The following is a 24802-nucleotide window of genomic DNA, read 5'->3' on the forward strand; positions in this document are numbered from 1 at the left end:
CCAATGACACTGCAGTGTCCATTAGCCTCCCATATTATAGGGAAACACAGGGTTGACTTGTCAGCTGCAATTCATCTTGGAATATGTTCCTGTTTAAAATGTGAAAGAATAGTAAGCTCCTCCCAGTAGGGGGAATTTTTTAAGATAGCATATGTAATTTTTACTTTCTAAGAAAGGATTGCCATTCTTCTCTCCTCGTAATATGTATATGAACCAAAGCAGCTAAGAGCAATGCCTCAAATAACCAGAAATGACCTTTTGTTGATACAAATTGTATCTCTTTTCTCCTGATTGTATAGAAACAAATATACAAAACTCATCTTAAACTATGTTTAGTACTTAATTTTCACCATATTTGTGGCACTGTGTGTCACAGGAAAGTAGCCCGGGGGTAACGAGGGAGCTTTTATTTCCAAAGGGCGGTAGTAGTTTATAGACAAATACAGTTTTCAAGGCCTCTTTATTGTTAGATGCACAACTATTGTGTGTACAATCTGCAACATTGTGATTCTCTTTAGCCTATTAAATTTAATATGTCCTTATAAAGGGGATTTTTATAAAGTGTTGATAGTAATAAACCATATGTAAGAATCTTTAATGGAGCTGTATAATTATGAATGCATAAATCCAGTGTGGTTCTTACATTAGAGAATTTTTTTATAAGACCTCCACACTTCTTGACTTTTCCATTTTGTCTATAATTATAAAATAGTAATTAAAGAAGAGCACTGAGAGCTTGTTAGCACCCTTCAAGGGGCTAAGTGTGTGTCCTTCCAGTTACTTACCTCCAAGTACACAGCAGGGGTTAAGGCACAGTGTTCCACAGTTTTCGAGAAGCAGCAGATTCTGTAAGAGGTGCTTTGTCATTTGAATTCCTTCACTGATTTTCTGACCTCATAGCAAACCTGTGCCTGTTCAGGCCTTAGACTTTGTAGATTTTCTGATTTTCGTTTTCTTGTTGTGACCTTATTATTGTTGTTATTTTCATTGCCACCTAAAAGGAGAAATGTGACTCTGGAGAGGTATGGTCAATCCAGTGCACCCTTTCTATAAGACAGCTCAAAGAAAAAGGAGCCTTTTTCAAAGGTAACATGGAAGTAGTGAACTCACATAGGGTACCACATAAGGAAGGGTAAATGGTGAATTACTTATTGAAATGGTCTGTATAACTTTTTGTCTTAAGTAATGAAGCATATAGCATGGTTTTTTTCTCTCCCCTCTTATTATCTCAAGCCCTTCTAGTTTCCAAGAGACTACTTCCCTACAATCCATTTTTTTTTTCATTTTGGAATAAACGACCTTTATAAAATAATTCAGTCACTCCTATCTATTCCTCTCTGTTCCAGTTAACTTCTAACATGGAACAGTTCGTTCTGAAGAGGCTTTCAGTTAATATTCTGTCTGTGCTCTCAGTGTGCAGTTTTGTACAAATGGCCTTTTGGAGGGCCGACAGTTTCAACAGTTTGTTTTGCTCTGTAAACCAGGTTTGGATTTGCACAGGGAAAGTAATGCCAAGTTGTCCAAAGAGCCCCCTGCTCAGGTCTTCTCCTAAGCCTTTTCTTCCTCCTCCTAGTTTGCTTCTCTTTGGGTATGAAACTGAGGAGTGCATAAACTTTGACTGACTAAAATGGCACAAGTGTTAGTTTTTATTGGAAACAAAACCAGTGTTTCTCTAAACCTTGCTTGTCTAAAGTAGTCAATGCCTCCATGAAGACTCTGCATATTTGATATCTACTGTATTATAGCTAGCTATACACATAGGCAGATTGACTATTTTTAGTCCTGGTTTGTGTATCATTGAGCTATAGTAATTTGTTTTATCCATTTGTGGGATTAAACAGTATTGTTTAATGGTTGTAAACTTTTTATAAAACCACTTTGGGTTTCTTATTTGACCCAAACATAATGTAAGTCTCAATGACAAAATACAAAGCCAAGCTGAGGTGAGTGAAAATACAGCCCTTCTCCAGTTTTGTCTGCCCCAGGATGCATGTGCAATGCTTTATACAATATTCTCACTAGCATGAATGTATTTACAACTTCTTCGTGAGGTTTTTGTTTCACCTCTAATTGTGATGAAAATGCTGTTATTGTTGACAATGAACTGTAAACCCATTTCTTGCATAAACTATTTGTCTACTAATCACTAATGGCTCTTTCTTTATGAACATCAGCAACAAAAGTCAATTTGTTCCTATAATATTAAACATATGTCCTTTCAGCTTGCATTATTAAATAAATAGGACCCAGATCCCAATCCTTTCCACCCAGAATGTACCTGAAATGTAAGCAAAATCATCTAATTTTTGTGTTTGTTTCTTATGTTTCTATTGGTCAAACCCAGTATCACATATGCTAGGTAAGTATTCTACCAGTCAACTACATTCTCGGTCCTTAGTGTAATAAGAAAGAACTTTGTTACATACTTCAGACTGGCCTTGAACTTTACACCACACACAACTTATCTACGTCCATGACCTCTCAGTTCTTCTGATTTTGCCTTTCAAATATTGGGACTACAGGTGTGCTTGGGAAAATCATTTTCTCCTTCTTTTTTGAGAAAGGTTTGTGTCTAGCCACTAGTCACATATGTAAAACATGGTATGCTTCAGAAAAACAATTCATTCATTAAACATTTATTGAGGGCTTGTCATGTATCAGGCAGGCACTGTTTTATATTTGTAGGAGCTGGCACCCTATATGGAATTTTCATTTTAAGTGGGTTACTAATGTTTTTTTTTTCCTTTTTCAGAAAATGTTTGTGTGTGCATCCATATACGTGTTATGCATAGATGTGTATGGCGCATACCATGTGTGGAAGTATACACCTGTGTGCAAACATATAGAGGCCAGGAAACCTAGTGTTTTCCTTTATTGCTCTCCACCTTACTGCCTTGAGGCAGGATATTTCAGTGCACTGGAATCTCACTAATTTGGCTAAGCTGGCTACCTAGACAGCTCTTGGAACACAGCTGTCATTTCCTTTACATCAGGGTTACAGGCATGCCTTGTGTTTTATGTAGCTACAGGGATTTGAACTCAGGGCCTCAACCATTCTTATCTACTAAGCCATCTCCCCAGATCTTGAAAAGCATTTTCTAATCTATCCTGTTACATACGATCTTTATAAGTTTCTGGGGTAAATATCCTGCAGATTAAGAAAATGGCATGACTTGCCCAAGATTGCTCCAATTAAGTAGTGGGGCATGGGCATGCCTGGAACCTGTGTCATTAGGAAGCTTTTTCCTGTCTCCCAGTGTATCTCAAACTCCACTTTGCATCAAAATAATCCTATCTACACCAAAATTATAGACCATGGCTTATTCTTCAACCTTTAATTCATAACAGGAGTGGGGTCTAATAATATGCATCCATAATGATCTCAGATGCTGACAAGGAAATCACTTAATCTACACCAACCTAACAGCTGCTCTCTGGCCATTAAGTAAATCACTTCTCTTCTGTCTGCCTCTGTATCTCAATACACTTCAGGGGCGGGGACTAGGTTAGAGGCCTAAGAAAAAAAGAAATCTCAGGATGTCTGAAAAGAAAAATTGGTGGAAAAAAAAAAGAGACCGTATGCACATAACATTGTGGGGAATAGACCAAACAACTATTTCTTCCAAACATTTTTCTAGCAGAAATTCTAATTTTTAAAAAGCAGTATCATGTAAGGTCCCAAAACATATACAGTAAAGCGAGAGCTACTCTGATGTAGACTAGGATGGACTATGGATATGTATCCACACATTTTCAAGTCCCTTCTCCATGTTTAAACTAGAAGTTTCTTGATCTTTCAAGCTTTGACTTTCTAGTACACTAGAAAACCTTTAGCCCTTGAGGAAAGAGAGCAGCATTAAAAAAACAACAACACATAAAAAAAAAAAAACCTTTGTATTAACTAAGGCGCACAAGCCTGCTTTATCAACACCTGATTGGTTACATGGAAAAGTCTGCTGTGCTACTGGACTCATTGAATGCGTATAACAAAAGTAGACTAGCTCCCTTGAAAAGCAATATATCAGATCAAGATGTATGCATGTATGTATGTATATACTTATATACAAACACACATACATAAATGTATATATACATTCACATAAAAATACACATGTACTATATATGAAGTTTGGTGATGAAAATGCCTGAGGCTCTGGGTACCATCCTCAGCTTGGAGTGTCTTGGGGGCAAGGCAGGGCACAGAACACCTTGACTGTGTTGGGTAATGGTATTTCAACATTTCTTAGAACAGCTACTTACAAAAACCTCTTAAGGTCCTTAGAAGAGGCATAAGTAACTCTGTCCTTCCTCACCAGGCTAAGGTTCTACTTTGATCTCTTTTCAGCTAAGGGCTAACCCAGGGTGAAAGTTCTGCCTACGTCTCTTGGTAACTAGAGTCTGATATAGAATAGGCACTATGAGATGAGATGACTGAAAATTGGGTGACCCTAGGACAGGGGCTGACCTCACTAAGATATTTCTTAAAGCTCTAAGCCCACTGCAGAAGTGTGCTATATCTTTTCTAGGCCAAATTGCAGAAAAAAATGACTAAGTATAACATGTTTTTAGCTTTCAATTCCTGTTTGCTGATCACTAAAGGAAAAGCTGAATCCTCCTCCCACTCAATACTTCCATCCCCAAAAAGCCCCATGCCCCAGTTGTTTACTGGGCTCTACAGCCAGCTATACTTCTTTTCCGGAGCTTGATGGTTTCATGTAGGCTTGCCTGTATGACAGGGGAGGAATGCAAAAATAAGTTTTAGTGGCAAGGCAGAAGGTATGCCTACAGTCTAGCTAGGAAAACTGGTATACTTAATAGGTTCCAGGCTCCAACTTCTACTCAGAAGTCTTGTTACCATCTCCCCATTTGTAGAATAGCCACAAAGTTAAGGGAGAATTACACTGGTCTATCTCAGAAGACACATCCCCCAACTCACAAACACCATGACAAAAATCAGTTTATTATTTTTAAAAACACAACAGAAAATCTGGGAGGAAAACTTCAAATTTCCACTGTGGTGGAAAGCTGAATTGATGGAAGTGATCTGAACTATCTCCCAGGTTGTCCAGTCTGTACCACAGATGGACTCTGGACTGAGCTGTGATTATAGTGGTGCTGCAAGGACACTTGCATCAGGACAGCCATCAGAAGAGCTGCAGGCCAGCTTTGAGCCCATGGAGTTGTCCCTGGTTCCAGAGAAGGCCTTCCAAGTTGGCGCTGCTGCTGCTAGAGTTGTTACTGCCTCCACAACAACTTAGGTTCAGAGCACTGCAGAGAAAATAGGCAGTCAGTCAAGGAAAAGTGGCAGCTCTAGACTCTGAAAGAGCTATGGGAACTTGCTTTGTGTGTGCCTGTGGGAAGGGTCAACCTCCTGCCTGTCTTTATAAAGAAGAGATAGGAGCTACCCTGACAAATGATTTCAGGTGAGAACCAGGGGTGGCTCGGCCCCTGGCCCCAAAGGAAGGAATAGAAGAGAACTTCTCAAATGAAGCATTAAGCAGAACTGCACTACAGAACCTAGGTTAAATCCCATGGAGATCTGTACTGCTTAAGATTAAGGGATAGAGGTCCCGCCTCAGTCCCAAGAAGATAACAGAATGGCTGCCTCAGTAGGGCCTCTTTCCAAGGTCCTAGAACTTAGATACAAAGGAATTGGGCTGGATCCCTCACACATCTAATAAGGAGCTCAATATGTTGCTTGCAAAACAGAATTAACATGACCCAACTCTACCCCATATTTTAAGACTGCTTGAGGTACACAACTATCCTTTGCTCCCTAACCTAGCTCGAAAACACTCTTGAGTTCCCATTTCCTGTAGATCAAAGGTCCTTCCAGCTAGATGAGGTGCCATCTAGCTGAGAGCTAAGCTATCAGCCTTCACTCAGGCAGATCTATAGTTATACTACTGTAGCTGGAAAAAAAAATTCATAGATTGTCTAGTCCCACACCTTCTAACTTTACAGACAAGGAAACAGGTCCAGAGTTGAGTAAAGAGAAGATCTGCCTAAAGTCAAACAGCCAAGTCAAGGGTGAAGCTGAGCAAATAAGTAAGGGTGGGCATTTCATGTACCAAGAGCTAATGGAAGGGGCCTATAAAGCTGAGCCAAGTCAACAGCTCTACCAGCCCACACATCCCTCTTTATACTCTGGCACTCGCTGGGGCAAGCTTTCCTAGGGTCAAGTTGGAGGAGAAGAGGGCCTCTTACAATGAAATCCCACTTCCAATTGGCTTCCCCAGCTACCTCCTCTATTCATCTGCTTCTGCGGCACTTGGGTTCTAAGCTCTCTTCCAGAATGCCCAAGTGAAGGGGACTTCAAGTCATCTCCTGGGAAATAAGCAAGCAGAACAAGAATGGACTCTCAATTCCAATCACCCACAGACAAAATGCATACACAGAGACACTTGGATACAAACTGTACTCAACTTGGAAGAGGTGTCACATCATCTGTGTGGCAACTTCATTGGTTCCCCAGAGTAGGGTAAAGGAATACTAACAAGGGCACAGCCACTAACTTATCTGCCCACTTTGTTCCTTCTTCATCCATCAGGTAGCAGTCAAAGGGCTGAGAAATCTCACTTCAACAAGTACTCACCAATTCCGGGACTTTGGGGGTTCTAGCCGCTGCTCTAGTACAGGTTGGTCCAAAAGATACATGGTGTCATAATTATCCAACACAAACTCTGTTGGGTCGTCAGTCTGACCTGGTATTCGGCCTATAGGAAATGTACCCCATCGCACATCTTCTGTAGAACAAAGAGAGATGGCAAGAGTGAGCTTGGGAAAAGTCAAAACTATACTCAGGTTCTGTGTTACACAATCAGAATGGCAATCATTATATAAAAAAAAGTAACAGTAAATATTGGCAAGAATATGGTAAGAATACACTGTGGATGGGAACATAATACAGTCCAGCTACTATGGAAGTCAGGATAAGGGTTCCTCAAAACCAAAACAAACAATAACAAAAACCTAGAGTGCGGTATTTACCCAAAGGACTTGAAAATGAATGTATCATAGAGATATTTGCAAACCTGTACTTATTACAGCATTATTCATAGTAGCTAACCCCGGAACCAACCTAGGTGTTCAAGAACAGAGGAGTGAACAAAGAAAATGTGATGTATAAAATCAAGGTGTTTTTCTGCTCTAAAGTACTAAGTCACCTTTGAAAGAAAATGAGTGCCATTGTAGAAGACCATATCAAGTAAGCCAATCTCAGAAAGACATGCTTTTTCTCATTTGTGGTTTCTAAATCTTATACAGATGCATAAAATCATGTCCTATATGTCCAGCATTAAATTACACATTTTATCTGTCTAGAGAAACAAATCGAACTAATGAAAGAAGAGTACAAAATAAGGATAGGGAGATATGATGGGAATATATATAACATACAATGTATACTTTCATGAAAACTTAAAAGATTAATTTAAAAATATGAAATAAAAATATTTACAGAAAAAAAGTGGCCTGATGGATTTCCTAATGGTATAAAGGCCCAACTCCTGTCCATCTAGCCAGCCCTCTTAGCCAGTTCAGCATGGGCTTTCTACACATCCCTAAGCTCACTGTCTTTACTGTTCTCAAGAATACCTTTCTGTACACCCTAGCACTTTCTAACTCTTAAGCCCATGTGCTTCCATTCTACACACATACACATAGCTATGGACATTTTTGTTCCTTCTCACATTTTTCTCAGGTAAATCACCACATAAACAAAGACATCTTCAAATGGGGCATTGATTAGCAGAAATCTCAGCATTCTGACAGCATTCTATCTCTGAACCCACCAATCTGGAGGATTATCTGAGTGATCGAAATTATTTACACAGCTCTACCCCACTCCCCATGATGTGTTTGAATGCCATATCCTTTCTCAGTGGCCTCGCCCAAAGATACATATGCACCCCCTTAATGATAGGTGCTATCTCTCAGAAGTTACATGTTTCTCATGCTCTGTACAGTGTTATCACTCCCCCGGATGCACAGAAAGACCAAAAATTTTACCTCTCATGGGTAAGCACATACATCCCACTCAATGAATGTCTCCTACTCAACTCCATGCTTCCAACAACTCTCATTCTAACTCTCATTCATAGGTACAAACCCCCATAAATCTTAATGTTCCTATTTTTACATGCGCGCGCGCGCGCGCACACACACACACACACACACACACACACACAGGGAGGGAGGGAGGGAGAGAAGGGAGAAATGGGGAGAAGGGAAAGAAGAATGAGAGCAAAGTGGGGAGATGAAGGACTTAACATCATAACCTTTTCTAATTCATAATTGACATCTTCCCCCAAAACATACTAACTACATGAAGATGTTTTACTTTGGGATGAAACCTAATTCACTCAGTGGTATGAAACTAAACTCCACCTACTCAGGAGGCTAAAATAGGAGAATCACTTGAACCTAAAAAACAAGAGCAGTGTAGGCAACATAGCGAGGCCTCCACCTCAAAAAGAGTTAAAGCTGAAGGTAGTGGGGCATGCCCTCACAAGGCTAAGGCCACAGGATCTCAAGTCTGAGGTTACACTGTGACACTCAATCTTCAGAGATGGGAGGGAGAGGGCTAAAAGGAGAGGAGGGACCAATCAAGAATGGAGAGACTCAAAGACAGGAGAAAGTGAGTGGGCTTAAGGGCTGCTTACCAGGGCTTATTTGCCATGCTGAACCCTGCAAAGCTTCTCTTTTCCTGGAAACAACCCTAGTATTCTCGAAAACATAGGCTCCCCTCATGAGAGAGAAAGGCCTCCACTCCATTCTGTCTTCATCGTCATCTTCATCTTCATCGTCGTCGTCATCATCTTCATCATCGTCATCTTCATCCTCATCGATTTCCTCTTCTTCCCCTTCCAAGTCACTTTCCTCTACATCTTCTTCCATCTGATCTTGAAATACCTTTTGCTCCTCTTCCTCTTCCTCATCCTCATCCTGTGCCTCCTCGTTCTCCTCCTGCTCCTCCCCCTCGTCCTCCTTTTCCTCTCCTTGGTTGGCATCCTTAAGGCTGCCTTGGTCCTTCTGTTGAACATTTTCTTCAGACTCACAGTTGGTACCAGATGGTTTTAGGTCCTGATGTAAGGTATCCAATGTGTATGGACTTTTCCCAGTGGAAGAGGGAGCTGCGCTTGTCTTTGCGGCATCATTCTCTCCATTCTGAGTATAAATGGAACAGACACGCAGCAGCTTCTCCTGCTCCCCATCTGGCAAGACCTGCCCCATGGCTTTGAAGACTCTAAGCAAATGGAGGGATGGAGTGGGAAAAGGTCAAGGTTTCAAGTTACTTCATAGCCCAACACTCTGGGGTTTGAACTTATTCTCTGTGAACTCCCACACCTGCCTCTAAAAGGCAGCGCAACAGAACAGAGAGAATGCCAAACAGGACCATGTATGCTAGTTCAGCTATCTGGCACATCTCTATGATTTACTGCTAGTCTCATTAAAATAAAGACAACAACAGAATCTAATTTTGAGGGTTCTTGGGAGGAGGAAATAAGAAAGCTCACCTAGAATGCCTGGCAGAGTGTCTGGCACACAGTGACAGGCAATAAGTGACAGCTCCTAGTCTGCACTGAAACACTACATAAATAAATATATAAAGTAGCCTAAGTAGGCATACGGGGCTGTAGTCAGAATGAGAGAACACTCTCTCCTTTGGGGCTAACTGAGTAATCTGTCCTAAGGGCCAAGGATATGGTGAGGAGTGTGCTAGGCTTCTTCTGCATGGAACACAATGTGTGATTCCTTATGGGAACAGCTACAGCCCAGCCTGGAATGGAGGGAAAGAAAGAAAACAGCAGCAGTTGACGAGACAAAGCAAATGTGGAAGGGAGGCCTGATGAGCACTATGAATCAGCTGTGCGGGCTATAGGAACTAAAGGGGAAGCAGAAAGTACAAGGAGGGAGCAGAGATTGGGAAGGGCTTCATGTCAGTGGCCCAGGTGGCCCAGGGACAAGAGGAAGCACACTGCCTGTGGCCAGAGTAGCCTGGCTGGAGGGCAAGGCCTGTGCTGGGGAGCTGTGGGAAGAAAAGAAAGCTGGGAAGGTAAGTGTGTGCATCATGGGGCAGGCCACCTGCCAACTCTGAGGACAGGTCAAAGTCACCATTTCTGAAGATCACCATGTTAACCACATGGGGGATGGCCAGGGCAGGGCAGCCTAGAGGCAGGAAGACCAGGGAGGCACCTGTTTTCACAATTCAAAACAGCGGATTAGGGAGGACCTAGGGTACTGTTGGTAGACATGGCAGGGAGGAAGCTGTAAAGGACAGACACACAAAGAGCACAGCTTGGTGACCAACGGGAAGGGTCCAACAGAGGAGAATTCAACAAGATGATACTGTGCACACAACAGATGGTGCTAACAACAAACCCACTAACAGATACAGAGCTGCTGGGGAGAATGAGGGTGAGCACACCTCACAGAGCCTGGCCCCTGAGAGGTAGCAGCAGGCACTGTGGGCCACACAGCAGGAAGGAGGGATGGGGCATGTCCTTCTAGAAGTGTAGAGTGTGACTATGCATATTTTTGCAGAGGTAGCACAAGCAGCGCATGCAGACTGGTCACATATGGCTGGCCACTGGTCTCTGGGGTCAGGGCTGGGATCTACTGACTAGACTGGGAGTCCCTGTTGGCAGGACTTATTTCATATTTCAAGAGGACACTGGTTCAAACGGAATTGATTGCTTGGCTGGGGGAAGCTCCTGAATAGCTTACAACTTTATGTGAAGAAAGGCCAGGAAGAAACCCTACCCACTCACTGTTGTCCATTAGTGGGATTAATAATAAATATCCCCAGGCACTTGATGTTGGCAAGCTGCCTTGTCACTGCTGCTTATTACCCATCAGCCATCTCCCTAGCTTCTAGCCTGCCCGTTAGGTACTGTGCTGATAGGAATCATAAAATGCACCTCTTTCTCCCTGTCACAACCTGGGACTGAGGTCACAGGTTTAAGTAGAAAGAAGCCTGAGTTTAGACCTTCAGAACTCAGGCCCTGATTCTCATCCCATTATTCACAAACCACTGTGAGTTTAAGGTACTTCAATCCTCAGTTCCTAGATACTTCATCTGTCAAAATGCATTATACTTCCACCTCCCAAGATTATTGTGTCAAATCAAAGGAAATAGCCTCTTTAAAAAAGAAACATGATGTTAGATACTTAATTATCAGGGGTATCTTTTATATTTTCTCTGCAAAAAAGAAAAATAGAGTTTTGTATTCACATAGTAACAGGCTTTCTGCCATAGTTCAATCTATGCAGAACACTATGGAAACCTCAGATCTAAAGGGAGGCTATAGGGATTTTAGGCTCTAACTGCAACATACCTAGGCAAAACCCCTCTATTTCCCACTCTGTATAATGGGTGAGTTGATATAAAATCATTGATTATCTGAGAAAGGTAGATCTGTGTACAAGGAATCGTACCCAAGTGAGCCGCTGTTACTGCTGGCATGTGTCGCATCCCTCTGATATGCTTGGGTTGGGAGATCTCTGTGGTCCAGACTTCTCCAAGACCAGCAGCATCCACTCTGCAGGCACTTAGGATTGGAAAGTACCTTGAAGGCCATCTAATCAAACCTCTCCATTCTGCTCTTCTCAGTCCCTCCCCCAAATACATACACATCCTACATTCCTTCTATACTTCTGAAGCTTCCTTGATTTTCTCTTCTTAAAATGCACAAATGCTTCTCCTTTGATGCTCTAGCCTGACTCTTTCAGAAGCTGCTTCCCCATTTCTTATTCATGTCACATATAGTCCAGACCTCACATATCTGGGAACATGGCTGTACATCTTGGTCCAATCTCTTAAAGTTCTTGTTTTGGCTGAATTTGTCTGTAAGGCCACATTTTTTATTGTATAAATATGACTATAGCCCAGATGCCATTAAGGGTTCAAGAAAGACTTTTTGGATCAAATAAATGGATGAGGAAATTAACCCAGTCTTGGCATCCAGTCTCCCACTTCACTCATTCCTCAACACAGGTACTATTGTAAGGAGACAGCAGAGGATATTTCATTCAGTTCAAGGGCATTTACTAAGGCCTGCTTGGTGCCTGGATTTGTGTGTATAGATAGCTAATGCAGAGTTCTTGCCCTTGCAAAGCTTAGTCGAGGAGAGGGAAGGAGACACAGGGGGTGGGGGGAATAGACACGGCAACATAAATCTCAAATTTGGAAAATATTTAGGAGTCAACAGAGGATAGACTGTGCCACCAAGTGAGATGTGTAACAGTAAAGAAGATCGCTCTGGCATTGCACTGCCCATCCAAAGGCAGATATTGAGCATGCAGTTGAGTAGAGGAAGTTGAATTGTAGAGGAAAATGACTGGACTAAGGAGATGTGGGCTGAGAAGTGTGTATGGACCAGGAATAAGCACTGGCATTTCTAGGAGTATGTGGCATCCAGCAGTAATGTAACAGATACAGGAATTAACGAGACCTGGTTTGAATAATTAGGTCAAGGCGGCTTTGGGACTGAGTACCAATAAAAGTGCAGCAGGCAAGGAGGAAGAGGAGTGAGATAATCAAGATGGTAAGTGAGAACCACCTTTTGGAAACAGGAAAAGAACATGCCAAGCTGGTAATAAGCAAACAAAAATATGCATGGTCACAGCAGATGTTGCTTGTGTTATTATTCTTTTAAGATTAAAAAAAAAAAACCTCAGACACACCCATAAAGGATAAGAAGCAGCTAAGCAAGGGAGAAACTGGGCTGGGACCCTGACAGTGCTGGCAGAAGTGGCTCCAGAGCACAGACAGAAGAATAGGTTTTGATGCAGGGCAAGGCCACCTCAAACTGAAACTGGTGATGTTGATTGTAGAGACAGATCAGCTCAAGAAGATTCAACCTCAGATTGAAAGAGACCTGGAACATGCCTTCATGTACTGGAGAAAGCTAGGGTGAAATGGAGAGACTTGAGGACCAGAGACAAAGTGGTCAGTAAACAAATGCCCAGACATAGAACTGAAGCCTGGCATGAGACTAAGAATTGTAACTCTACATAGGGGCAGCAATGAGCAGTACTTTTCTACTTTTCTGTTATGTGTTTTTCTTAGGGAGAATTCAGCTGGCTACCAAGGCTGAGGAATGAAAGAAACAGAGCAGGGAAGCCAGTCCCACTTTGGGAGTTTATAAGTCAGACACTGCCAAAGGATCACTAGAACAGAAGGTGCCAAGAAGTGATTAACTACAGATGAGGCTGAGGAAGCAAGAGGAAGGAAAGAATCAGGGATGGAGGTTGGGACATAGGTATAAAGCCAGACAAGACATGGTGGTCACCAAGTAGGACACTGGGATGTCAGCTTTCAGAGGAAAGCTCTGGATAATGGAAATATGCTGCTGTATACAATGGAAAATGAAAATCTCTGAAGGTGAAGAAATGCAGGGGGCAAATGGGTCACTCATATGAAACAAACCCTGCTTCAGGAAGCAGGAAGAAAATGAGGTACTAAAGGTTCCAGGCAAATAAGGGAAGAAGGAGCTTAGGGCCAGGAACTGACAGAGAAGAGGGAAAAGAAAACAACCATGGATATTTACAGGAATCGAAATAATACTCCAACTGACCACACAACCTAGAGAGAACTGAGTAAAGGGATATGGTTACCATGACAGGTAGGTTCAGAAACACAAACATAATTGAGTGTCAGTTAAACCTTCAGTCTGCTAAGAAGGCATCGGGGCTTGTTGAGTAACTAGCGAAGGTGTACTTTGGGAAGCAAATAGAGGAGAGTACTGACTGGGCTTGGAGCCAGAAGACCTGGGTTCAGTAATAAACACCAGCTACCATTTATTGTGCACTCACCCTACCCAGCCCACTATGCTAAGCACTCTCACACCAGACTCAGCTCAGCCAAGTCTTAAACTGAATGATCATAGGGAGAAACACCCTACCCCTCCCCTTTCCACACTCAGTTCTTCCATCTGTTACTGGAAGGAAGGGGATACCAGAGTAAATATCACTAAAAGAGCCTGCCAATTCAGCCAGTCTAATGCTGTGAGGCCCTGAGGCTTCCAGGGCCGTCCCCTATGACCAGATGGAATTAAGACTTACAGCTGAAGGAGTTGGGGGCTGGCCCAGCAAGGTGAGCCCAAGCAGGACTCGACCACCTGGGGCCAATCAAGGGAGGCCGAACAGTTGAACAGCCTCCAGTTTTTTCTTGCTTCCCACTGGCTTGCAGAAAACCTCCGAGCATTCCGTCCTGAAAGAAAACAGAGGCTTAATATAAAAAGCCATGTGAGGCCGCCACCCAGACTCTGACTTCAAAAATTAGGTTCAATCTCTCATTCCCCCAAAATCTCCACCTGCATTTTCCAACTACTCAAAGCATCCAGAGTGCCCAGTTTACTTGGCTCTGAGAAGAAAAAGAAAGAGGGAGATTTGTCCACTACTCCCTACAGGACTGTCTTGGGCAACTTTAACCCTTTAACAAAGGAGACGCCCACATGGAGATACTTCAGAGCAGAGCTGAGGACAATAGCATATGCTTTCTGCTTGTGATACCTGGGCCCTGGGACTAGGGTTAGTTTTCCTCACCAGTCTTGGTGTTGGCCACAATCAGTTCAACAGTCCATCTAAGGATGTAGGTAGGCCGAATCCCACTGTTCCCCAGGGTAGACAACTCAGAGAACATCCTCTCCAGCAGGGCCTGTGTGAAGGTCTGGGAGTGCAGGCCCCTGAGCAGGGGCTGCCAGAACTGAGAGAATGGCTTTGGCACCAAGACGTCATTCAAGTCGATGTTTTCTGGTTTGTGAGGGATACCCGTTGATGGACGGGAAGGGCAATGGGATCAAGAGCAAGAGAATGAGAGAGCACCAAAGCAAGCCAGCAAGAGGGGGTGAGGAAAGGAGAAGAAAAAATGCACACCAAAGAGAAAGAACAGACACACCCAAGTCCCAACAACAAGAATTGCCATTGCAGAACAAGAGGAAGGAAAGCAGAACAGCAGGGAAAGAGAAACCAGTTAGTATCTGGCAAACAACAACTGGTACAAAATCATGTATAAAAGAAAAAGAACTCTGTTTCTGACTTCAGCTTTGTCAATAACTCACTGTGTGAATTTGGTTCAGTAACTTCCCCTTTCTTGACCTCAGTCTGACCATCTGTAACATGAGGATGTTGGACTAGATGACCTCTCAAGGCCCTTCCAATGCTGCTGTTCTAGCTCTCTAGCTAGTGACTAAATCATATTTAACAAGGCACAATAACAGTGTTAAGAAACCCCCACCCGACCCATTCCAACCCACCTTAACCAATTCAAGACCACTTAAAGAAAGTCCCACTACTACACATCAGCAGGACTGCCTATTCAGTTCAGCCAAAAGGGCTGAAGTTTCAGCCCCACCACACCCCACACTCCAGACCACTTCTGGAGTTCCCACACAAGACACAAGGAACCCTAGGATTGCAGTGAACATCCAGGGCCCTACCTTCATACTCTATCTGCAAAGCTGCCAACTGCTCGAAAGTTGGAATGAGAAAGCCATCATCCAGAAAAGCATCCAGCACAGCATTCCTAAATCAAATGGACAGTACTTTAGAGAGGCATGGTTGCACATGCCTGCAATCCCAGCTATTCAGACACAAAGGAGACCAAGGTAAAAGCAAAGCCACCCTGGGTAACATAGCAAAACTGAGTCTCAGAGGGGGAAAAAGGTGACTTTTGCAAATATGCTGGTTATTTAAAGTTGAAATGACTTAAGGAGGTTGTACCATTACCTATGACTCAATGGTACAAGACTTACCATAGTGTGCATAAGGGCCAGAGCCTGACTCCCAGCAGCAAGCCAAAAATATTGAAAAAAAAAAAACCCAAAACCATACACTAGAATGCAAATTGACAGAAGACTCACCTATTTCTGCGCCATTTTCAAAATAGCTAATGTCTCTGGTTCAAATGGCCAGAGTAAAAGTAGGAGAGACTAGGCAGATGACAATAGCTATCAGGCTTCAGGCCCATGGGGGAGGGACTGAGCCAGAGTCTGGAATCAGTGGGCTTTGATCACTCATGTACCGAGCACATGGTGATGTGAGGCTTATAGAGTGATTGACTAACTCAAATCACAAAATAAAAGTCTTAGGCTGACAGAACAAATTAAATGACTGGATTAGAAATCAGTTCCTACAATAATTTTGTTTCTTGCCTGTTTCTGTCCTCTACACATTCCATTCTTACTGGCTACCTTCTTTTAAAGCCTAGAAGTGGAAATGTTAGGTACTCAACTGCTAGTCCAAATGACTCAGACTTTTGTACTGAAAACCCAGCTCAAAGTTAGAGGGGTTGAAAACACCAGCATTATGAGAGATTTCTCAGCTTCGTCTAGCTCAAATCTAAACCAGCAACTGAATTCGCTACAGCTATTGGCTTGCTAAGAGCCTCTCTGACTAGGCCTAGAGGGAGCCAATAAGCTTTCACAATGTCCTAATTATCTAGAGTGCTGACAACACAGCTTGTTCTATCCAATAGACCAAATCTGAGGGAAAAAAAAAACCTGTCCCTCCAACCATCCCTCAGGTAAGTGGCCTAGAACTTAAAGCAACCTACCAGCTGTCTTCTCAGCACAAAAAGGCAGGTACTATCATGTGGGGCACAGCTGCTGGGGAAGCTGCCCTTTAGACTTTTGCTGAAGGGTAGAGCCAAGAAGTCTAGCAAGTGCAAAGGAAGCATGGTGGGATGCACACATTTAATTGGAGTACTCAGAAAGCACAGGCAAGTAAATCTCTGCATTCCATGACAACCTGGTCTACATAGTGAGTTTGAGGCCTGCCAGAGCTATAGAGGGAAGCCCTGTCTCAAAACAAAATAAAACAAAACAAAAAGCAGACAAACACCTCTAACAGCATCATTTTATTCCTAGTCTTCTAGGAACAAAGACAAGAAGACAACAAGAGTAATCCCAGCTTACATGACAAGCCTGCATCCAAATTCACCTCCATCTGATCTAGTACAAATTCTTTTCAATTCTGTATCTTAGATATCTTTTAACTTTCCTTCACTGTAGGACGAGAATTAGCACCATAGTTTTTTGTTTCGCCTTTTCTTTTTTCCTAAAGCTTAGTGCATACTAGGCAACTGCTCTAGCACCGAGCCACACTTTAAGCTATATCCCCAGCCACTTTTTATCCTCTTAACTATTATTTTGAGACAAGGTCTCACTAAGTTGCCCAGACTGACTTTGAACTCATTCTGTATGTAGCTCAGGCTGTGAATTTGCAATCTGCCTACCTCAACCTCTCATGTAGCTGGGATTACAGGTCTACATCACCAGGTATGGCATGGAAACCAATTTCATTCAACAAGAGTTTTAAACCTCTACCCTAGAGAGCAGGTGACAGAGTTACCAAGTTACAAACCTGTTCTCCCATGTAATGCTCTTCAGTTCTTCCAGGATACACTGGACACATGGGGAAAGGTTATTCCACACCTTAACAGCTTGAGGTAAATGTCTATATTTCTCCAGCACCTGATAGGAAAACAAGTCAAACTCCTTCAGGATCCCTTCTTATAGTACCTTGGCACTGCCCTTAAAAGGACAGGACAAAGCATGCAAGATGGACCCATAACTCCTTTATTGGTCCAGCAACAAAAAATGACTAGCTTTTCTCCTTTTCCTACTCTCACCCCTCCAAATCCTCTATGGCTACCAATACTCAGCTACTCTAATAATATAGGAGAATGTGGTTTGAGATGAGCAGAGATTTTTGGGCCAAAGTATAAGGAACAAATGGCAGAAAAGAGTTAGGGAAGCAAGAGAATTGTTGAGGTCCAGGTTCTTATCGTAGTTCCATTATTAACTGTATATATAACCCTGACTCTATCCCTTCCCTCATCTAAACATCTAAAGTTTCAATTTGTCTGTGAAAAAGAGAATGAACTACATGGTTTCTGAGCCTTTCTATAAAAAGTGCACCCTAAGTCATCTAATCTAGGGAGGCTCATAAGCACCATCTGCTGGTCATCTTGAGAATCACAGGGATCTACAACTGCAGCCTATTCCAGTTCTCAGGACCAAAGTAGAGTCCACTAACTTCATTCATTATCTGCTCCTCCCTGGCTTCAGTTCACAGGATCGTCTGATCAGACTCTCCTTGTCTCCTTCCTAGTTCCCACCCCCTCCAAGGAGTACCTTCATGCTTTGTCACTTTTCTTCCAAATTCTCTGAGTAGTTCCCTCATGCTTTGCCACTTTAATATTCTTTCTCAAGATTTCTCTCTCAGGTAGCTGGCAAGAGGGAAGAAATGACTGGGGCAGATGACAGCACACTACATCAAGGACACTTACCTTAAACTGCTCCTCTTCATATGATACCAGCAATTCCCGTGCTTTTTCTGAGAACAGAATGGAAAAAAATTAGGGAAGGAAGCCCAGCCTCCCAGGCCCTCTAGGAATCTGAGCCTCTTGTACCTCATTTCTTGAGCTGTAATTGAGAACTAAAATTCCTTCCCCACTTACTTCATGTAACTCTAGAAAAATGATGGGGCAAATGCAATAACCATTATACCATGCAAACTACCCCAGTAAGAGTTTGTAACAGTAATTTCTTTATTCCAGAATGTACCACAGCCCACAGAAAATGTTCTGAAAAAAAAAAAATAAGTAGTACTGACCTCAATCTTGAGTGTTCTAGGCACAAGGGCCCCTCTTTACCCACATGAGTACCTACCATACAACTCCTTATGTCTTGGAGTCGGTTCTGGATGAGAAGCCGCCTCTTTAGTGTCTTTATTGTTTGCATCATCCTCAATAGCCAACTCATCATCTTTGTCATCATCCTGAGGCTCTGGAAGCTCTTCCATTACATCATCAACAATAATTTCACCTCCCTCTTCTTGTTGTTCTTCTGTTTCTATCGGGTCCTCTTCTAACTCCCAGGTCTCTTTCAGGCTGTCCTCCAGTTGACGACTCCAGTATGTCTTCTGGAGCCAGCTCAGGACAAAGTAGCAACCTAGAAGAGGTGTGCAGGGGAGATATGCCATAGGACCAATTATGCAAGTAACTATCAGGTGCCAAGCTCTCTGGACCTCTAATCTCATTCTGTATGTATAAATGGGAAAGTCTAAGAAAGAGACATGGCTCCAGGGCTCAAATAGCCACATACAGCCTCTCCTGCTTTAGCCTGTTCTTTGTATTCTCCTGCTCACTAGTACCTTTCCCAAGGGGAAAATAATAGTAGTGTCCTTAGACATGGCTGCCAAGTAAAGTAAGGGGTGGTTAATGAGGGAACTGAAACCTAGCTACACCAGATACTTATATGGCCTTAACCAAGTTGCTTTCCTTTTCTAGATCTCAGTAGTCTGAATACAACAGGAGATAAAACAGGGATTTATAATCAAGATGGAATGAATATAAAAAGAATGCCTGAGTTCAAGACACTATGGTTTACACCTCTCAACCCACCCTTTCAGACTACTATACTACCTACACAGCAAAATTTAAGAGGAAAAAATACCGTATAATTAAAATATCAAAAAGACCAGAACACTGGGGCTACAGACATGGTTCATCAGCTAAGAGCAATTGTTGCATTTATAGAGAATCCAGGTTCAGATCCCTGTGCCCAGAATTGGCTCATAACTGCCTGCTACCCTCGTTTCAGGGGCCCCAGAAACCTCTCCTTGCCTCCACAAGTACCCACAAATAGCAAACACAGTCATATAATAAACAAAAGTAACTCTGAAATTTAAAAAAGGACCTGAATAATGAAGAGTACAACGGCTAGCCATATTGAAATACTAATTCTGGTTTCATTTTTCATACTTCCCACATGGATTTTGCCATATGAACATACTATTGTACTCACTAAGCTTGTGAAAGCCCCTTATACTATAGCCAAAATGAGTCTACAATATATTTCACCCAAGTTCTGGTCCTGACACCAGATACAATCCTGATTTCTGTCCCCTTTCCCCAAATGCCACCCAGTCAAGGCCCATGAGCTTAACTATGATAGGTATCACATCTACTGACACCCACCTCTGCGGCAATCATTTATATGCGGCATTTTCTTGTGTGTCAATTTGTGGCGAAGTTCAACAATCCAGTCTGGAATGTTTACCTGATTAGGGGTGGAGCATGAGTTTAGTTAGAAATGAGAAAATAAGCCAGGTGTTGGGGGTGCACACCTTTAATCCCAGCACTCGGGAGGCAGAGGCAGGCAGATCTCTATGAGTTCAAGACCATCCTGGTCTACAGAGCAAGTTCCAGGAAAGCCTTTATAAAACAATGCAGAGAAACTCTGTCTCAAAAATCAAACAAACAAACAAACAAACAAAAAGAAAAAGAAGAAACAAAGAAATGAGAAAATAATAAAACTTGCAAAAACTCAGGGATGAATCACCCTGACTATCCTTCCCCAGTGAAGACTTCAGTCTTACTGATAATCAAGATTAAAATGCAGGTTTTCTGATTTTACTTTACTGCTCATTGGAAGTAGTGCTAAAATAAGAAAGGGTAACTATATGCACCCATTCGCCTTCAAAATATTTCTGTGAATGAGCGCTAGCAATTACCTTCTCAGCTTCCTTTTACCCTTTCCTTCTTCTTAGGTACCTTTATCCTTTCTCACCTTCCACAAGAGCTCCAGGAAGTTTTTTCCTGCTGAGAACACACCTACCTTCAAAGTCCCTACATAACTAACATACTCACTCAAGACAGAGATATCTGGCATTTTCTTGCTACTTGGCTGAGCTGTTTCTTTCCTCAGATTGTCAGCTCCGGGAGGGCAGGCATTTTGACTACTACCCTCTTTTTTTGTGTCCCTACCCAGTGGTATGGTCAGGCTCCTTACTTTCACAGGGCTACTCCAAACAAGCAGGGCTCACCAAACCCACCCACAGAAATGCAAGTTATTAGAAACATGACAGCAATCTGCTCCTTTGAAAGTGGACATTCAATCAAGTCAAAAGCTTCCTGGTAAGGATTCCAACAGCTCTAATACTAAGATTCAACAAATAGGACTGCATGACACTTAAAAGTTTCCACACATAGGTAGGGCAGTGGTGGCACAGTTCTTTAATCCCAGAACTTGGGAGGCAGAGAGAGATGGATCTCTGAGTTTGAGGCCAGCCTGGTCTACAAGATCTAGTTCTAGGACAGCTTTCAAAGCCACAAAGAAATCCTGTCTCAAAAAACCAAAAAAAAAAAAAAAAAAAAAAAAAGAGATAGTACAGCTTAGAAAAGGGGAGAAAATCTTTGCCAAGTACATCATATAGGCATTAATAATTATAAAGAATCACAAAAATTAAATACATTATCAAATCAATAAATGTACAGTTCTCAAAAAATCAAAAATGCACATGTTCAATATTTGAAAAAATGTTTTTAACAGCCTTAGCATTTTAAGGAAATATAAATCAAATCAGGATTTGATCTCAACCCAGTCAGAATTGCTATCATTAAGAAAACAAGCACCAGTACATGCTGGTGAGGATGAAGGGAAAAGAATACCCTTATTCACTGCTGGCAGGAATTTAACCTGGTATGGCCACTATAGAATCAATATGGAGGTTCCCTAGTAGCTAACATTAGAATTATCATATGATCCACCTATACCATTCCTGGGCATATATCCAGGGATTCTAAATCAACATACCATATAAATACTTACAAATCCATGTTTACTGATACCCTGATTCACAACAGCTGCAATATATAATGAGCCCATAGGTGTATCAACACATACATGAAAACATAGAGCATATACAGAATGAAATTTTATTCAGCTATAAAGAAGAGTGAAAGTATGAAATTTTCAGGAAAACAGACAGAATTGGAGATTAGTATGTGAAGCAAACAAAATAAGCCAGATTCAGATCAGAAAGTCAACTTCTTCATAAATTTTCTCATATGCAGAATCTAGACTTAAATTTATATACGTATGTGTATTGTTTAGGGCATGAATATAAAAAGTAGGCTGTGGGGGAGGGAGAAAGGATCTAATGAGAAGGACAAGGAGAACAAGTGAGACTAATGGAATGTGACATGCAAACAAACAGAAGGATCATATGAGAAGAGGGCAATAGGAGACGAAAGCAGAGAGAGGGACATGTAATGAAGTATAACTATATATGTATGAATGCTGCAGTGGAACACATTATTTCACATGTTAACAATGATACAAAACTTGAAAGCAAAGTGTCTGAAGCTCCTACTGGGTTTACCTGGTGGTAATGAGATTAATCTGTTTGCATGTTACCCCGTGACCTATTTAGGAAGCCCTCCTACTAACAGGAAATGTGTAATGCCATCTTATCACACATACCTCCTGGGCCAGGTACTTGAGGGGGAGATTAGAACATTTGGTCTTCCTCTCTGAGATAAGATTCACAAACCTGGGTTGGGAAAGAAATAAGTTGTATAGTATTAAAAAACTGTTTTACTCCAAATTCCTTGTGAAGTTACTGGCACCTTATATTTCTACAATCTTTTTTGCTAACTGGCCTATTCTTATGATTGGTGTCAGCCAGAGCAGGAACATTTTAATCCACCCCAAAATTTATTAAGGTCTATGGTTTATACTAAAACAACACAGATAAATAAAACGCTGTTCTTGTCTTGGCAAATTTGGTCTGGAATAATCATGACATATTATGCTAGAACACAATATTCTATAACTGTCAGGACAAATGACTACATCAAACATGGGGAGGACAGATAAATGACAGAAACAGAGAACAAAGGGAAAGACATCAAGACAGAGAATGGAACTATATAAGGCTTTGAAATATGACAAAACTCAATGATAATCCTCCCCCAACAATGTATGAAATTGTCAGAACCACTGTGATTCAGTTAAATTGGAAACTCCCAGCCTGTGTCTTTTCTTCCACAATTCAGCAACTGTTCAGCTTTCAGAATGAAGAGAAAAAGAAAAAATATACTTCAAGGAACCCACTCCACCCCCATCTGTATGTGTGTTGGTGGTGGGGGTATGGTGAGATGGTTGAACAATCCACAATTACAGCAATGAACCACTCAGAAACATTTCTGAGCAGGGAACAATGGCAGAATTCTGGAATTCTAACACTAGGGAGACAGAGGCAAGAGGATCGCCCTGGAGTAGAAAGTTGCAGACCAATAAAGGGCTACATAATGAAACCCCATCAAAACAATTCTTGGTGAGAAGTTAAGAGAAGTTAATAGGGAAGGGGGAAAAATCAGATTGTCAAAGCTGGGTTGGATCTAAATACCTCACATGTTCTTAATTTCACACCCCCTCACAGCCTTACACTTGGATCTGAATATGCCACACTGTCTGAATTTCATATCCCCTCACAGACCTACACATATCCCAGAAGGGAAGGAAAAACAGAAGAGAGAAGGCTTTCTGGAAAGGAGGGAAATTTTATGTGGACAAGGCACAGCTGTGAACAAGGCATAGTCATGGCCAAGATAAACAATCACAGGTTGATTCACACACAAGGACCCACCCAGGGTTTTTAAAGTTTCAGGTAGCACCTGAATGAAGCCAAGCTTTTTTTCATCCATGTTTACCCACCTCCAGTCCCCAAAGCCACCCCCTCTCCCAGTCTTACCCCATGAAGGTCTTACCTGACCAATGCCATGCCATAGAGCAGTCTAAGTTCATCAGTGCCCAAGCCACCAGCTACATCCATGAGCTTACATCGTATCAGGTCAGCAGTAGAAGCCACTGCCAGGGGCAGTTCGTTGCCTAACCTAAAGGGCCACAGTCCAGCACCATCATAAAAGTCCTTACATTGTTCCACCCTCTACCACAGAATCTTGATTGTTGCACTATACTCCCATTACATGCTGAAAAGTGCATGGAGATACAAAACAGTGTGGCAAAGACAGGGTCTAGCCCCTGAGAGCCAACAGTAATAAAGGAAATGAGAAGCTGGCTGGGTTACAAAGGATATCTTAACGGCTACATTCACCAACAGTTGTGTGGACACAGCTCATTCTCCCCCGCCCCCCACTATTTAAGTAGATAAATCTCAAATCTCGATACCCACCCACCCCCAAATCCCCAAATCCACTTCAATCCTGTGTCTAACCTAAAGGACTACTGCCCAATCCCTACTTGGAATCAGAAAGCCACCCTAGGATGTCAACGTACTCCTTCAGTCCCGGCTCAGGTCCCCTCGACTTGGCAAGTAAAGCTTAAACCTCACAGACACACACAAAAAAAAAATATTGGACGTACACCCCATTTTTCACCCACGGGATGAGTACAAGAGCTTGGCTGCAACTTTCCCCGCAGGCATTTGGGAGAGAGAGGTACACTAAGGCAAATTCAGGGGAAGGCTTTAGAAAATATAGCTGTTGGGGAACTCAACCAAGGAAGGAGTGAGACATGGCCAGCAGCCAGTCAAGAGGGCTGACCCCGCCGCCACCTTACCTGCTCCTCCACACTGTAATACGGTTCAGCGCGTACTGCTGCAGTTTCTGGTCATCACAGAAGAGATAAACCGTCACTTGATCCCACTCAGCCCTGCTTAGCCAGGAAACCACGATACCCTCGGGACACGGCGGCTGCGGCTGATCATCTTTGAAGGACTGCCCGTCCCACGCACGCCACACTCGCTCCATCCCCTGGGGACCAAGACCAAGTCTAGCCCTGGAATCCCACCAGAACTGAAGAATACCTTGTGCCGCGCGATTCCAACACTTTATCGTTAACGTGTAACCCTCGCTTTAAGCGGTGGCCACCTCATCAGCCAATTGGAGAGCGCAACCCAGACGCAAGCCCGCCTCTCAGCGTCAGGGTGGCCAATTGGAACCTGGGACATGGGCCCCACGTGCAAGATTACGGGCGCATTCGCCACC

The 24802-nt window shown here is 42.6% G+C and overlaps 1 protein-coding gene across 4 annotated transcripts; it reads right to left on the reverse strand.

Moving 5' to 3' along the window:
- Positions 1-4940: 4940 nt before the first annotated feature.
- Positions 4941-24613, reverse strand: Las1l (LAS1 like ribosome biogenesis factor). 4 transcript variants are annotated; one of them, XM_051178869.1, is made up of 14 exons: positions 24375-24613; positions 23564-23689; positions 22275-22344; positions 19988-20069; positions 18678-18959; positions 18296-18342; positions 17368-17477; positions 15444-15529; positions 15066-15116; positions 14551-14757; positions 14068-14215; positions 8664-9247; positions 6596-6746; positions 4941-5268 (listed from the first exon to the last, which is right to left on the reverse strand). In XM_051178869.1, exons 1-14 carry the CDS (start codon positions 24563-24565, stop codon positions 5145-5147), a joined length of 2259 nt encoding a protein of 752 aa, XP_051034826.1. In that variant the 5' UTR covers positions 24566-24613; the 3' UTR covers positions 4941-5144. The 4 variants fall into 4 exon arrangements, with proteins under 4 accessions (XP_051034826.1, XP_051034827.1, XP_051034828.1 ...); XM_051178871.1 differs by lacking the exon at positions 4941-5268 and adding an exon at positions 5529-5636; XM_051178873.1 differs by lacking the exon at positions 4941-5268 and adding an exon at positions 6193-6327.
- Positions 24614-24802: the final 189 nt, after the last annotated feature.

The sequence above is a fragment of the Phodopus roborovskii genome, unplaced genomic scaffold (genome assembly GCF_943737965.1).
Source record: "Phodopus roborovskii unplaced genomic scaffold, PHOROB, whole genome shotgun sequence".
Taxonomy (NCBI): Eukaryota; Metazoa; Chordata; class Mammalia; order Rodentia; family Cricetidae; genus Phodopus; species Phodopus roborovskii.

Bases quoted from the DNA above. Each gene is read 5' to 3' on its own strand.
- Las1l (XM_051178869.1), bottom strand. From the start codon at position 24,565: ATGGAGCGAGTGTGGCGTGCGTGGGACGGGCAGTCCTTCAAAGATGAT. The intron at 22,345-23,563 runs GTAAGACCTTCA...TTCCCAACCCAG, and splicing joins TATGGCATGGCATTGGTCAG to GTTTGTGAATCTTATCTCAG. The intron at 14,758-15,065 runs GTGAGTTATTGA...CTCACAAACCAG, and splicing joins TACTGAACCAAATTCACACA to AAAACATCGACTTGAATGAC.